Below are 12,541 nucleotides of genomic sequence, written 5' to 3' on the forward strand. Positions count from 1 at the left end.
TGTGGTCTCTTCGTCCTCTGTACTCCCCTCTATGTACTTTGCTTCCCAATTGCCCCCATCCCCCTTCCCCCTTCAGCACCTTGAACATCCTGACCAACCTTTCCACTCTTCTTCTCCTCTGTAACGTTTCCCACCCCAACTCCTTAATCATTTCCGTTGGGCTATGCAGTTTCCCATCCTGCCCCTCCCTCCTTCTCCACATTCCCATCACCCACCTAGCCGCTCTGCGCTGCACCCCTTCCAGCTCCTTCACCTCAGTCACCAGGTAGGGGTCCCAGACCGCCGCCGCATACTCCAACATTGGCCTGACCAATGTGGAGTATGCCTTCTCCTTTGTCCTCCTCCCAGCTCCCTGCAGGGTCCTACCAAGCAACCCCAGCGCCTGCCTTCCCCTCCTGACCACCCCCTCTATGTGCTCCGCCCATCCTAGGTCATTTTTCAGTGTCACCCCCAGGTACTTATATCCTGCTGCCTCTCTTATCTCCTGCCCCTTCCAGTAATATACATTTCGTGTGACTTTCCTCCTCTTTGTAAATCTGACAACTTTTGTCTTACCAACATTCAAGGACATTCCATTTTTCTCCGTCCATTGCTCCAACCTTATCAAGTCCTCTGTTAAACATCCCCCTTCCCCCACAACCTCATACACTACACAGTCATCTGCAAATAGCCTCCATCTGGCTTTCATGCCCTCCCCCAGATCGTTTATCATAATTGTGAACAACAGAGGCCCCAGCACACTCCCCTGTGGCACCCCCGACGTCACTTCCCCCTCCTCGGAGCTTTCCTCACCCACTCTCACTCTTTGTCTTCTATTCCTCAGGAAATCACCCACCCAGTTTACCACCCTTCCATCCCTCACCAGCAACTCAACCTTTTCCATTAACCTCCTATGGGGGACCTTATCAAACGCCTTTTCAAAATCTATAAAGATTGCATCTATCTGCTTCCCCCCGTCCACCGCTTCCACCAGGTCTTCCAACAGCCCAGCCATCTGGGTCTCGCATGAGAACCCCATCCTGAATCCATGCTGCCTGTTATCCACCCACCCCAGATCTTCCATTTCCCCCTTTACGTACCTTCCTACCAACCTCTCCATCACTTTTCCTACACAGGACGTCAAACTGACCGGCCTGTAACTTCCTGGCTCCGCCTTATCATTTCCCCCCTTGTAGATGGGAACTACCACTGCCTCCTTCCATTCCATTGGTAGTTTCCCCTCCTCCAGAGACTGCTTGAAAACCTCCAACAGGTACTTCCCAATCTCCCTATCACCCAACTTCAAATGACTATTCCCTATACCATCTGGCCCAGCTGCCTTTCTCCCTTTCAACCTCCTGATCACCTTAATTACATCTGTCAGTCGCAGCTCAAAGGCCTTCCTGCCCATTAAACTGTCGTCCTCTTTACCCTCCCATGCCTCCCCCTTTGTAAATACTGCCAGATATTGCTCCTGCAGTAAGTCTGCCTTTTCCCTGTCCTCTGTATATTCCTGCCCCCCTCCTCCTCTGAGAACCCCTATTCCCTCCTCACCCTTCACTCTTCTTATGTATCTGTAGAGCTCCGCCCCATTTACCGTCCCCCCTTCCCCCATCAGCTGTTCCATGTAAGCATCCCTTGCTTCCCGCGATTTCCTCCCTAGTTCCTTCCCAAGCGCCTTCATTTCCGCCTCTATCTCCTCTCCCCCAAGCTTCCTTGCCCTCGCATGCAGCCTCCTACATTTCCTTTTCAACACTTTCAACTCCCTTCCATAGTAGGGAGGGTCACCTCCTTGGCCTACCCTCCTCTGAGGTACAAAACGTGTAGCCATCTGCAGCAGAATATTTCTTAAGGCAGCCCATCTACCTTCGAGGTCCTCTATATCTACCCATCTACTGTATTTATTGTTATTGTTGAGTTTATTTACAGGTTACGTTATTTAGACACCGCATTATATTTGTGCTACAATATGAATGATCCTGGAGATAAAAAGAAACGAAAGCAATTCACGCTTAAGGAAAAAGTGGATATACTCAGAGAACTAGACAAGGGGAAAAAAGCAAGTCGCAGTTGCGAATACATATGGCATTGCGGCTCTCCTGTAGCTATTTTTTTATATATATTTTTTTCTCTTTGTAAAGATATGTATGCATGTTTCAGTACTAAGTACAAAAACTTGAGGTACCTGTAAGTACTTAGCACTGGGATTCTACTGTAATGTCTTTATATGATTTGCTTGTTATTACTAATAATGTAATAACATATGCAAATCATATAAAGACATTAATTAGAAAAAAGATTTCCATTAAGATTAATTTACGTGGTGATGAAAAAAACTCACGTTAATGAAAATACGGTAAAATCATAATTTGAACAAACATGGCAGATAAAGTAAACAAAATTCAACCGTGATTACAGTAGGCCTAGGTATCAAAACAAAATCATGCAATATTTGAAAAATTACCTGATTCATTTGCTTTCAAACAGTAGTGTAGGTACTATATTCGTAAAACATACATTCCAGAACTGTTAGTACACTATTTAGTATTTACCGTATACACATAAACAAAGAACGTACCTACTTTTATTCGCGCACAGCCAAACAAAAACATTGTCGTCTGCTTTATTTAAAATTTACATACTCTGACTGGCATATAAAATCCTCATAATATACAGCCAATTAGACAAAAAGGTCAACAAGTCACTTGGCAGCAACCATTTGTTATGTTTTGTTTTGACCATGTCCCTTGCCTGGTTTACAGCTTCCTGAGCTAGCCATGTGTGACAGTGTTGCAAGATGACGGCCGTTCCGCAGTAGTCACGTGTTTTTTCATCAGTACCATGCACGTGATAAATATATTATCATAGACTGCGACATTACGACTGTAAAGGAAATAGTCTGTGCGCTGAAAGATCTGGATTGATTCTTGAAATTTACGAGTGACATGGGGCTGTGTTGTGTGGTCTAGGGCGGATGTTGACTATATTAAATAGTAATATTTATATATACATCAAAAGTTACAAAAATGATTTATGTAATAGAATTTATTACTGAAGAGCAAATTTTGGGGCACTTTTTTTCTTTGTTAATTAAAAAATTTCGCTTAACTTTCGTTAAGAATATATTTATCTCATAGAAAAATTCATTTTCGTTTCACTTTCGCGAAACTTGATAAATTTTCTTTCACTTTCATTTTGTGTGGATAAAGTCACTTTCGCACATCCCTACTTATTACTTATTAATTTATTGCATACATTCATTTTAACATAAATAACTCTGAATCTCTTTCTTCTCTGTCAATTTCTATGCGTGTTTCATACTTGAATTTTTAGGTCTATCCATGACATTTCCCTTTTGATAAAAAAAAAGCCTTAAATCAACCAAAACATAATTTTTGGTTTGGTACTTACTTTTGAAGTTTTTCAAAAGCCTAAATACAGTAAACTCCCGGTATATCGTGCCCCGATTGATCGCGGAATCGGGTATATCGCGGGTCAAACCATGTCCCCCAGTCAGAAATGAATAATAATGGAATAAATGGTTGATAGCCGATTAGGATAATTTTGCATTGTAACTAACAAACTAAGCATCGGGCAGAAAAAAGCCTAGGCGTAGAAAATGTCCGCAGTGAAATTCTAAACAAGATATCTCCGTACATTATTCCTCTATCTTGTAGTGTTTTCAAATTATGGTCCAATCCAGCCCAGTGATATTTTCTGAAAGACTAGTTCTTAACGTCGCTTTATCTCACAAATGAAGCAGGGGATCTGATAAAGCCCACCGTCCAGCAACATTATCCAGCGTGACTAGGCTGGGGATTGATGTTGGATAGGCTTGGTTGTCGGCAAGCACTGGGTAGGGAGAGGCGAGCCGAGAATATTATGGAGAGAGGTAGAGATTAGAGCGGGCAGAAACATGCCGAGGGGGAGTGGGGGAGGGAATGTGTTCACGCAGCACACAGGCAGAGCATGAGTCACTTGACTGAGCAGCGTCCCTGCGTACAAGGCAAAATCAGGTAGTCCGGTGTTTAAAATTCCACTCCAGAATCATAATTGGTACATCCAGGGCCGGATTTAAGATGTGGGTGGCCCGGGGCCCACTTGAGTGGGAGGCTCATTGATTCAAGGTGTTTCAATATGTAAAGCAAAATCACAAAATGAAACGAACACAAGTTTATTTACCAAATTTATTCACGCAAATAATTCAGTTAGAATTATTTGATTTTTTTCATTTAAAAGTATAGTATAACATAACTTATAAATAACACATAAATATATTAGGTACAAATCAGCAAATGAATAGCATTATAAAACCATTACAATCCAGGCACTTTCCATGATTTTCGTGCTGCAAAATTGCTTATGATGTCACCAAAGTCCAATTCACGCAGTATATCAGACTCGATGCTCATGATAGCCAAATTTGCAAGTCGTTCCTGCTTCATGGATGTCCTTAATCGGTTTTCAATTAATTTTAGTTTTGAGAAGGAGCGCTCGCCACTGCAGTTTGTTACCATCAAAATTAGATATATCCTTAAAGCTATCTAAATGTTTGGTAAAGTGTCCTGTACACCCTTTTTCATGATAAGCTTGTACATGAAAAGTTCAGTGCTGATATCGTTTGGCTCTTTGTCAGTGAATATATTGGCAAATGTTACAAACTGACACAGTTTATCAATAAATGTAATGTCCAAGTCATCTGAATAAGACCTGACGAGCTGCTCTGCTGCGGCCTTCAGCTCATCTGAAGACATATCTTTCATATGGCTAAAAAGGCTCAATTGGCTTGCTATATATTTATATACCTGAAGACATTGGTCAAGAGAAGTGATAAACTGATCAATAACAGGCAAGAAAGTTTCTGTTCTGTATTTTTCAGAAGGGCTGATTTGTACTTCTTCCATATGGCCATAATCCAATGGGTTAAGACGCACATTTTGGCGCTTATGTCGAGTTTTCATCTGAACATACTCTGTTGAACCAGATAGCGCTACGCCTTGCTTCTAATAAATTTCGAAGGAGTCACGCTTTGAAGCGACATAGTTTTTCAAGCTGGCCAGTGATGCCACAGCTGTATTTAGATAGAGTTTTGCTTGTTGTAGATTTTTACTAGTAGCATCTGTTCTTTGCAGGATATCATTCCAGTAGGTGGTGTAAATACCAATTTCAAGCTGATTCATCTGTGTTAACTGTCCTTCTGCTTCACACCGTACACAGCCTTTTTCTTCTAAGTAATCCGCAATCTGTTTAAGTACATTCTTAATCTGCTGATAGTCAAGCTTAAGTGCCTTAGTTGCATCAGCTCTGCAGGACCAACGTATTGTTGTGACATGTTTGAGCGTCAATGCTGAGTCATTATTTTTCAAAGCCTCAGCCAGAAGCTGATGCCGATGCGTTGAAACTGTGAAGAAGACGAACAGCTTTTCAAGGAAGTAGAACATTTTTATAGCACTCGAGCAGCTTTCTACAGCATTTTTAGCAACTAGATTTAGAGAATGTGCCATACAAGGAATCCAGGATGCAAGATTGTTCTTTTCTCTCACTTTGGCTTGTAAACCATTGTACTTTCCACTCATTGCAGAGGCATTGTCATAACTTTGACAGCGGCAGTTTCCCAGGTCTAGGTCATGTCTCTTCAAAAATTGCACTAAGCCATTGAACATGTCTTGAGCACCATGGCCTTTGTTTGCCATGAATGTTACAAAGCATTCCACGGGGCCATCTTTCTTCATATACCTCAATACAAGGGTTAGTTGGTCAATGTGGGCTGCATCAGGTGTGGAGTCCAAAGAGATGAAGTAATATTTTGATTTCTTAACTCTGGAAATAATTTCTCGGAGGACATGTTCACCCATTACACTGATAAGTTCTTCCATTATTGTAGATGACAGGTAGTTTGTGTGACCCTTGCCGCGATTGGCTTGAGTTTCTATATGCTGTGCAAGAAAGTCGTCGTACTGGGCGATGAGTTCAAGAATACCCAGAAAGTTTCCATTTCTAGGTGATCCCACCAACTCGTTATCTCCTCTAAATGCTAAGCCACGCTCGGCAATGAACTGAATAACATTTACTACTCGTTTCAACACTGATCTCCAATAATGCTCTAGACATTCGACCTGTTGGGTCAGCTCCGTATCAATACGCCCAATTGCTTTTAACCTCAAATTGAAAGCAATATTAGCCTTCACATGTTCCGTTGACCGCTCATGACTTTGTATACGTTCTTGTGAATGTTTCCAATCACAGAATCCATTAGACGAAACCTGAGAAGACTCAGGTGCTGTAAGTGTAGTTAAGCACATCAATCTGCACGTGAAGCAGTAAACACGTCCATTAGAAGGAGCGAAGCATAACCAATTCTTCGTTATGACTTCTCCATTATGATTTTGACGACGAAAAAGCCCAAGTGTGCATATTCTTGGAATATTGCGGTCCTTTCTAGGTTGCTGAACCGAGTGTGCAATGAACAAACTTTCATCACAGTGCTGGATTGTTGACACACCCTTTTCATCCAGTAATCCCGCATCTACTACGAAATCATGGATGGTAAAAGTCCAATGTCATTGCCCCCTGGTGGGCCCTCAGATTCTACATAGGATGTGCCACTATCAGCCTCCTTTTCTATATGTTCTTCAGTTGGACCAGTTACTACTTCTGCCTTTTCTTCGCCGAGATCTACAACCATTTCCACTGAAGCGTTGTCAGGTTGATCACGTTATGGAAAATCATCACTCCTTTCCGACAGATGTCTTGATTGAACAGTGAAGAACTGGTCCAATTTTCTTATCTTTGCCACCTCTTCTGCTGATTTCATTGTTACTTCTTTTGCCTTACGTCTTTTAGAAGCACCAGACTCCCAAATTATTGTGCAATGTCTGTGTCTATCTACTTCATGATTGTCCATGCTGGTAATCTGAAAATAACAAAATAAATAAATAATGTAAAGTACACTAATACTTGCATAATTTAAATATGTTTAAACTGTTAAATTACATAATTAGATAATATTTTGAATAAAATAAACATTAATAAAAATTCTAGCAAGTAATTACGTAACTAAGTACTCCGATTTTTATTTATTATCAGACAAAACATAACATTTATCCATCTTCCAATCAAATAATACATTTTTAACTGTTTAAATATATTTAATGTATGTAAATAAGAGTTTAATTTTGCGAGAAATAAAAAATTAAAATCTAACCAGAAAGGGATCTAGCAGGTTTCGAACCCGAGCTCATAAGTTGCCAGCTCATGATTGTATCCATTACACTACACCAGAGACTTCTAAATATATAAAAAAATGTGATATATAATTTCTTTAGTAAATTAAAACTTTAACTGACAATTGCAGCAAAGTTACAAGTTATTGCTATGCATTAAACCCTAAAAATCTTCCAAATAAATAAAAAACTAAAAATTTTACCCAATGTTTAAAACGAAACAGAGTTTTAAAAAATATATCCACTTTTACATGGTGGGTTCAACTACTAGTAGTGTCGTTAGTTCGCAGGCCACCGCAAGCTTCAATAAGCCTATTTAGAATGAAGGTAAGTTGCCAGACCTATCTATATGACCGTGGTCCTGACCAAATAGGCAGGGCAATGATGGAAAGTGCATCATATTAAAATTGAGATTTCCCTCCAAGTCTTTTGAGGTTAGGTGTACACTGAAAGCACTGTTAGTATGCATTCATTGTTCATTTTAATTAGAATAATAAAACAGTTTTTCACTTACCAAGATGTATCATAAGTCAAAGTCCAGGAATATGACTATTGATAAACATTACATGGGAAAATAAGAATTAACTTTTAAACACGTAAACTACACATAACTGAGATCGCACTTGTCATAGGGACTCATAACAACACTACTCTCTAGAAGACAAAGACTAGTTCTGTACTGACATTGTGATTGTGCTGCCACCTATGAACAAGTTAGAAAATGAAACCTACTTGCTAGGATAATGATCATATTCCTGGTCACCGGTAATAATAAATCTTTTTTTTTATTTTTACGTATTGCAATTTGTGTTTTTCAAGTAAAATAAACATACTAAACATATTATTGTGAATACTTATAACTGGTGTAAATAAGTAAATTATCAGCCATTTTAACTAAATGTAATGTGCATCACTACATTTTTGGAAGAACTAGCCAGTGCAACAACGTTGCATGATTTTTAATAATTTTAACTAATTTAGAATATAAAGTTTGTTTATTACATTTCTTATCAAGCTAGAGATGTCTTGTTAAATGTTCCCTATAATTGTAAACAGTTCACAGCAAAAATACATTTATTTTTCCTGTTTTGTGATATTCACCCCTATATTGGTGGGAGGCCCACTCTTGGTGGGTGGCCCAGGGCCCGGGCCCCTTGGGCCCACCCCTTAATCCGGCCCTGGGTACATCTGTATATAAATGTTTTGTTACAACTTAAACCTACAGATGTTATATTATTGGGTAATTCATTGTATTATACACGTTCATCTTTTTACTTTGGTATAATGTTTTAACATTAAATGGTAAAGTAAATCAGCTAGCGTATTTTTAATCTTTGCCCAGGAATTCCCAGTGGTCCAATACTTACGTGAACCATACTGTACCACTTTTGCCGTGAGGTAGTAAACAATTCCCGGAAATGTTTATGTGTAGCGGTCTCCCGACCTTTAACCAGAGGCTGGGGAATATAATACTTGCCGATCCGAGCAACACACACTCAGCAACTCGACACAGTGTTTGGTGAAATAAGTAAAGACATAGTTTAACACGGTTTTTAATACGGCGTCACTGATTGCGCTAAAATTAAATTGGCGCAATTTTTGTTTCCCACACGTGACCATTTATAATTTACTGTAAGCATGGATAATAAAGTTTAACCACTTGACACGATAGACGATTCTTTATTTTTTATTGTACGAATGCTAGAATAGTTTTTTCCTGTATCTGCGGCCTACTTCTGCAAAAGACAAGCTATCTGTAAGTAAATATAGAATTTTTATTTTGTCAATCAAACTCGGTACTTTGCGATTCATATTCGGTTTGAAGTATCACTACGGCCTTTCTTTTTAGAAGACTTCGACCACAGAATCGTGTGTAACCGCACACACTGCACATACTTTGTTACGGACTCTGACGAAGCAGATACTGTGGCTGACACCACGAGACTGGCAGCAGCTTGTGTGCCGCACGTGTGTATGGCGGCGTGTGGCGCGCTCGTAGGCTGTGCGACAAACTGTGCGCGGCACGCGGAAAAATAAAAACAATTCAACATTTAATATTTATCTTTAAAATTTATTATTTTTATTTTTTCACCCGCGTTTAGTGAAAACTGCGGATGCAAAGTCCGCACAACGGCGGGCCGTCTATACTGTGCGTGCTTGCCGACCTATTAGAACACAGGCGGTGTTTTATGCCTTTTGACCTTGGTCACATCGAAACATCGCGGTTATGCAACAACGCGGGTAAAAGTTATGTCCCCCGACAACCGCGTTAAATAGGGAGTGTACTGTACCAAATTACACTTTTCTATTCAATGCAATTCAATGCAATTCTATCTATTTACAAAGTTCTAAACTGATCTATTGAACTAATGTGCTGCAGTTGCACTTTCATCTCCTATTTAATTCCCTTAGAGGATGAATTTTCAAAAATTCCTCCCTTAGTGCTCATTTACATTGTATAAAAAACTCCTGTGCAAAATCTCATGCTTCTAGACCCACCGGTTTAGGCTGAGCATTGTCTGTCAGTGTCAAAAATTGTATTAAGTAGATTTAAATTTGTACTGCAACATTATTCACACATTGTTTTATATTTAACAAATAATAAAATATTATGATTTAAAATTTTTAACAATATTCTATCTTATGTTTTTTTTAACCAAAACATCTTTCAAACTGAAATTTACTAGTTTAAGAAAATGCATTGTTTTTTTTTATTTCCTTTATTTTACACCTCTTTGTAATGGTTTCATGTATATTACTTTCTTTTTTTTTTTGTTTCCTTTTCCTGGGACTTTTGTGAAGTGCAAGAAAAATTTCATTGTATATTAAAATTCAATTAGAAAACTTTTTGATATTCATGAATATTGTGATATAAAAAAGCAGTATTCGCAAAAGCTTACTAGTTTCACGAACTCATACCACATTTTAGTTGTCACTTAAACATGTAACGGTTCGTTACGTACAAAAATAAAATGATTTAAAGCGTCGATTGTAGTTTTTGTTTTATTCTTTCAAATTAGAATGCACAGACAACTCCAAATACTTTCAATGTTTCATTCACTCGTTTCATTCGTACGTTCGCCTGTCGAGAATGCTTGCAGCTCGGGCGATGAAGATTAACGAAAAATAACGGAGATTAAGTCCTTCAGTAAAATCTTACTGTAAGTACACGAAGATAGTGCGACCTCGAACAGGGCCCCACCCAGCGAAAACGAATTTCGCCACGAGCCAAAACGCCGACGAAGGTGATCAAAATTTCTAAATACTGTCCGAACGAAATAAAAAGAAAATTAGGTTAATTTAATACTCGGCATGGCTCTGACCACCAACGTTAAATTATCTATTCAGCAAATTACTTCATAATTTGACGAGAAGCCACCGAACGCGACCTACTCGTACAGCGTTCGACGGACGACTGGCTGAAGTCCTGCCACCGTCTCCTCCACGCAGGGAGGATAAGTCACATGACCTCACCGACCAATCACACGCACACTTCATTCACGCTTACAGATACAAGCCAATCACAGAACAAATTACAATACAAGAAAAAACCCTGTACACACATAACTCGGGGCTTCCCTTGATCTGTCTCTTTTCAATTTCACATCAAAATCGGGGACTCCCATTCTCGTTCTCTCTCCCACACCGTGAGACAGCAGTTATCACACATTTCCCACGACCAGTGGGGAATCCCAGCTTTTATCTCATTTAGCGGGGAAGCACTGTTTCTTTCTCTCTCCCACTTACAGGCCTCTCATGCCTCTCTAACCATCACACCAGACACAGTCCTGTGATCTATAATTATATTGCAGCACGTTAATTAAAAGAAAAAAAACATAATTACCATTAAAAAAATTCTGTGGAATGTCTATTGCAACAGCAACAAATAAATTTTTTCAATAGCTATTTTATTTACACATGAATCTGTGTGATTATATAATAATATAAGCACTCTTTTATTATTCATCAACAATTATATGGTATTGAAGAACCACTATAAGAGCACTAAAACCTTATTGTCTTTTTTCTTCGGTAGCTAGTTTATGAACTTTTTTTTAAACAATACAAACTTGTGTTATTTTAACAATAAGTTTTGGACAGTATCATGTTCTTAACTTTATTACTAAACGTTAAATACTTAGAAACTTATTCTTTGATACAATAAATTGCGAGTGTGCAGTCATTTAATACTAGGAAAGCATTTTATTACTTTTCTAATGGAAACTTTGTGTTTTGCTTCTTATCTCCGTGAACATTTCTTAAGGACGATGCCTAGCATGTGTGCTCTGCTGCCTGGCCCAGGTATGGTGGTGATGACGATGACGGCGGTGGACTACGACGACCCCAGCGAGGGCACCAACGCCCGCCTCATATACTCCATCGAGAAGAACGTGATAGAAGAGGAAACGGGCTCGCCCATCTTCGAGATCGAGTCGGAGACGGGAGTCATCAAGACGGCCGTGTGCTGCCTGGACCGCGAGAGGACCCCAGACTACTCCATACAGGTCGTTGCGATGGACGGAGGGGGCCTCAAAGGTGCGCTTCGAGTTCGTGTGCCACCATTTCATTGTGTCTATGTTTACGGGAGAGCTTAGTCACAGAGGTGTACCGAAACAAAAATATCTACAATTGCTGAACACAGCTACTGTTCGTTTAGTTTCAGTGGGTGCAACTGATTATCAGCCAGCAAGTAAATTAAAGTGGAAACAAAAAATAAATACATTTTGCTAAACGAAAGTAGCGACGAGATTCAAATTATAAAAATATGGTTTAAAGAAAAAATAAACAGATTTTTTTTTTGCTTTTATGACCTTATCAGGGGTTAAAAGCTCAGAATGATGCTGTATTTTACAGTTTTTGGCATGTGTAGAAATTAGGATTAATGATCAATTTCGTTATAATTTATAATTTAAGGTTCTGTCTTGCACATGTTGAGTTTTCATTTGTAAGTCATTACTTTTAATCAAGGGCTGCTTTTAAAATTCTAATTCGATACCTTCCTTGTATTTGTTGACCTGCCAAAAATATTTTCAAAAGATATTCACGTAGTGTAATATCATGCTGGTAAAAAGTCATGCAAATGATTATAATTACAAAGACTTGCATGTGTTTTTCCACCCAATATAATTATTATACTTTTTGAATATCTATTAAAAATATTTGTGGCAGGACAAAATATGCAAAATAGTTATCAAGTAAAAATTTTTAGAAATAGCTCCTAAATAAAAGTAATGTAAAAAACTAAAAAAATTATTATGGTGTGTGAGACAAGCCTTAATGGTGTACAATTAAAGTAATTAATAATGCCAGATATAAAGTCTGTTGAAAGATTCTGAATC

The 12,541-nt window shown here is 38.9% G+C and overlaps 1 protein-coding gene across 4 annotated transcripts in view; it reads left to right on the top strand.

Moving 5' to 3' along the window:
• The window catches only part of LOC134542352 (neural-cadherin-like), a 383,455-nt gene that overhangs the window by 317,994 nt on the left and 52,920 nt on the right, over nucleotides 1–12,541 (top strand). The window contains exons 1-2 of one of the 4 annotated variants that reach the window (XM_063386533.1): nucleotides 1,888–7,529; nucleotides 11,505–11,738. In XM_063386533.1, coding sequence (XP_063242603.1) covers nucleotides 11,507–11,738 — 232 coding nt within the window. In that variant the 5' untranslated portion in view covers nucleotides 1,888–7,529; nucleotides 11,505–11,506. Of the gene's footprint in view, nucleotides 1–1,887; nucleotides 7,530–11,504; nucleotides 11,739–12,541 lie in introns of those variants that run through there. The other 3 variants (XM_063386538.1, XM_063386547.1, XM_063386525.1) reach the window with 3 other exon arrangements.

This window comes from Bacillus rossius, chromosome 1 (assembly GCF_032445375.1).
Source record: "Bacillus rossius redtenbacheri isolate Brsri chromosome 1, Brsri_v3, whole genome shotgun sequence".
Lineage (NCBI taxonomy): Eukaryota > Metazoa > Arthropoda > Insecta > Phasmatodea > Bacillidae > Bacillus > Bacillus rossius.